At 44.2% G+C, this 2500-nt stretch overlaps 1 protein-coding gene across 1 annotated transcript in view; it reads left to right on the forward strand.

Moving 5' to 3' along the window:
- PolQ (DNA polymerase theta) overlaps positions 1–2500 on the forward strand; it is a 48542-nt gene that overhangs the window by 44523 nt on the left and 1519 nt on the right. The window contains exons 36-37 of the mRNA XM_086544215.1: positions 882–1113; positions 2286–2488. Of these exons, the coding sequence (XP_086400341.1) occupies positions 882–1113; positions 2286–2488 (435 nt within the window). The remainder of the gene's footprint in view (positions 1–881; positions 1114–2285; positions 2489–2500) is intronic.

Consider the following 2500-nt stretch of genomic DNA (forward strand, 5'->3'; position numbering starts at 1 on the left):
CTTGAAGCAATATAATTTGAATCATCCCACTTTCTTTCAGTCATTCATTGTAAAACTAGAGCAGTTTTTGTTTTATTTTTTTATGTGTTTTATTGAGTTTAGAGACTTATATGTGCCATATGACAGGCTCTATCAGTGCTGCAGTTGACTAAAATTGTAGTATATTATCCATATTAGCTCATTATTTTCTTTATGCTCATTGTGATAGAAGTATTGCTGTTTTATGGGAGGACAAAAGGCAACTTTATTTTTTCGTATTTTTGAGCTGTCATGAACGATTACGAAACATATAACCACCTACAATAAAGGTAACAAGAAGAGGTAGGGAAGAGGAATGAAACCTGTGCTTGTGACTTAGTGCCACAGTGAAAGGCATCCATATTGGCACAGGAGCACATTTTAGACACTGGGTATGGATTGAGTCACTTTCCTCTTCTCATTCTACCTGCACATCCTTCATCGGCGGTACTTTAGAGCAAGGGTTCATCAACTTAGTGTGTGCCATTGCTCTATATAGACAATGCTTGCTAGAGACCGTGGATGGGTGCCATTCAAGGCTCTCTCTCCTGCTGGTGCTAGGAAAAAGTGGTGCCATCTAGGTTTTGGATGTTAAGCTAGCACGATATTACGGTAATTATAGTAATTATGACTGCAGTAGCCATCATCACTCATTCCTTTTTCATAGCAAAATAAAATAGCACAGTGATCCAAAATCCCTGAACGTCATGTACGTCATGACGCCCGGCGTCAGGCTAAAGCTCCTACATCATGTATGTCATGACACCCGTACGCAATGGGTTAAGATGATTTAGTTGAAAATGGAGTATTTAATAAAATTTTGCTTATTTACACATATGCATTACCAGTATACATTTTTGCAGATCTGCTATGGCATGCTGTATGGCATGGGTGCCCGTGCCCTGGGAGAGCAGCTGGGGGTTGATGAGAATGATGCCCAGACCTTCATGGACCGTTTCAAAGGGCGGTTCCCAGGGGTTCGGCGCTTCCTACAGACCACGGTGGAGGACTGCCGCAAGAGAGGCTACGTCCTTACCTTGATGGGTCGGCGGAGGTATTTGCCCAACATCAATAGTCAAAATGTCCATGCAAGGGGTACGTGCCGAGGCAGCTTTTGTTTCATGAAGGATAACTATATTGAAAGTGTGTGTGTGTTTGTATGTGTGTGTGTATGTGTGGTTTGTGTTTGTGTGGTTTGTGTTTGTGTGGTTTGTGTTTATGTGGTTGGTGTGTGTGTGTGTGTGTGTGTGTGTGTGTGTGTGTGTGTGTGTGTGTGTGTGTGTGTGTGTGTGTGTGTGTGTGTGTGTGTGTGTGTGTGTGTGTGTGTTGTGTGTGTGTGTGTGTGTTGTGTGTGTGTGTGTGTGTGTGTGTGTGTGTGTGTGTGTGTGTGTGTGTGTGTGTGTGTGTGTGTGTGTGTGTGTGTGTGTGTGTGTGTGTGTGTGTGTGTGTGTGTGTGTGTGTGTGTGTGTGTGTGTGCGTTTGTGTGTGTGTGTGTGTGTGTTTGTATGTGTACACGCACGCATGTATGCATGTATATGTGCGTGTGTTTTTGTGTGTGTGAATTTGTTTGTGTGTCTATGCGTGCATGTGCATGTGTATGTGTATCCGTGTGTGTGTGTGTGCGTGCGTGTGTTTGTGTGCGTGTTCGTGTTTGTGTGTGTGCTTGTGTGTGTTTGTTTGTGCGTGTGCGTGTTTGTGTGTTTGTTTGCGTGTGTTTATGTACTTGCGCGCACGTGTGTGTGTGTGTTTGTGCTAGTGATAATGCTAATGCTAACACTAACAATAACAATAATGAAGATGAAAATGAAAATGAAAGTGATAATGCTAATGCTAACGCTAACAATAACAATAACAATAATGATAATAATATTTTAGGGTGTGGGGACAGGCTCTTGTGACTGCTAGTCAAATTGTGGCTGTCTGTTTATTGTACTTCTAAATTATCCCCTGTGTGCAAGGAATGGACAGGGTGTCCATCCAATGACAGTGTGGGATTGAACCCGGGTCAGCAAGATTGCCAGCAAAGAATGCTACCACAGCACCATACAGCACACATCCCCCATAAACTCGTGTGTGTGTGTGTGTGTGTGTGTGTGTGTGTGTGTGTGTGTGTGTGTGTGTGTGTGTGTGTGTGTGTGTGTGTGTGTGTGTGTGTGTGTGTGTGTGTGTGTGTGTGTGTGTGTGTGTGTGTCTGCGGGTGTATGTTTGTGAAGTAACTAAATTGCAAAAGCTGACAGCTGCAATAATTTTCTCCATCTTCTCTCCAGCCCAGAGTGAGCGTCAGGCAATAAACACGGCCATCCAGGGCTCGGCAGCAGACTTGGTGAAGCTGGCCATGGTGAGAATTGCAGATGCACTTAGACAGGCATTCCCCCATGCCCCCACTCACCTCACACAGCCAGCCAGTCACCTGCAGGAGATCTCTGGGGCATTTCTTGTGTTACAGCTTCATGATGAGTTGCTCTATGAGGTAAAACGAAAT

Source organism: Penaeus japonicus, unplaced genomic scaffold, assembly GCF_977035675.1.
Source record: "Penaeus japonicus unplaced genomic scaffold, GWHDUDI00000001_assembly GWHDUDI00000015, whole genome shotgun sequence".
NCBI lineage: Eukaryota > Metazoa > Arthropoda > Malacostraca > Decapoda > Penaeidae > Penaeus > Penaeus japonicus.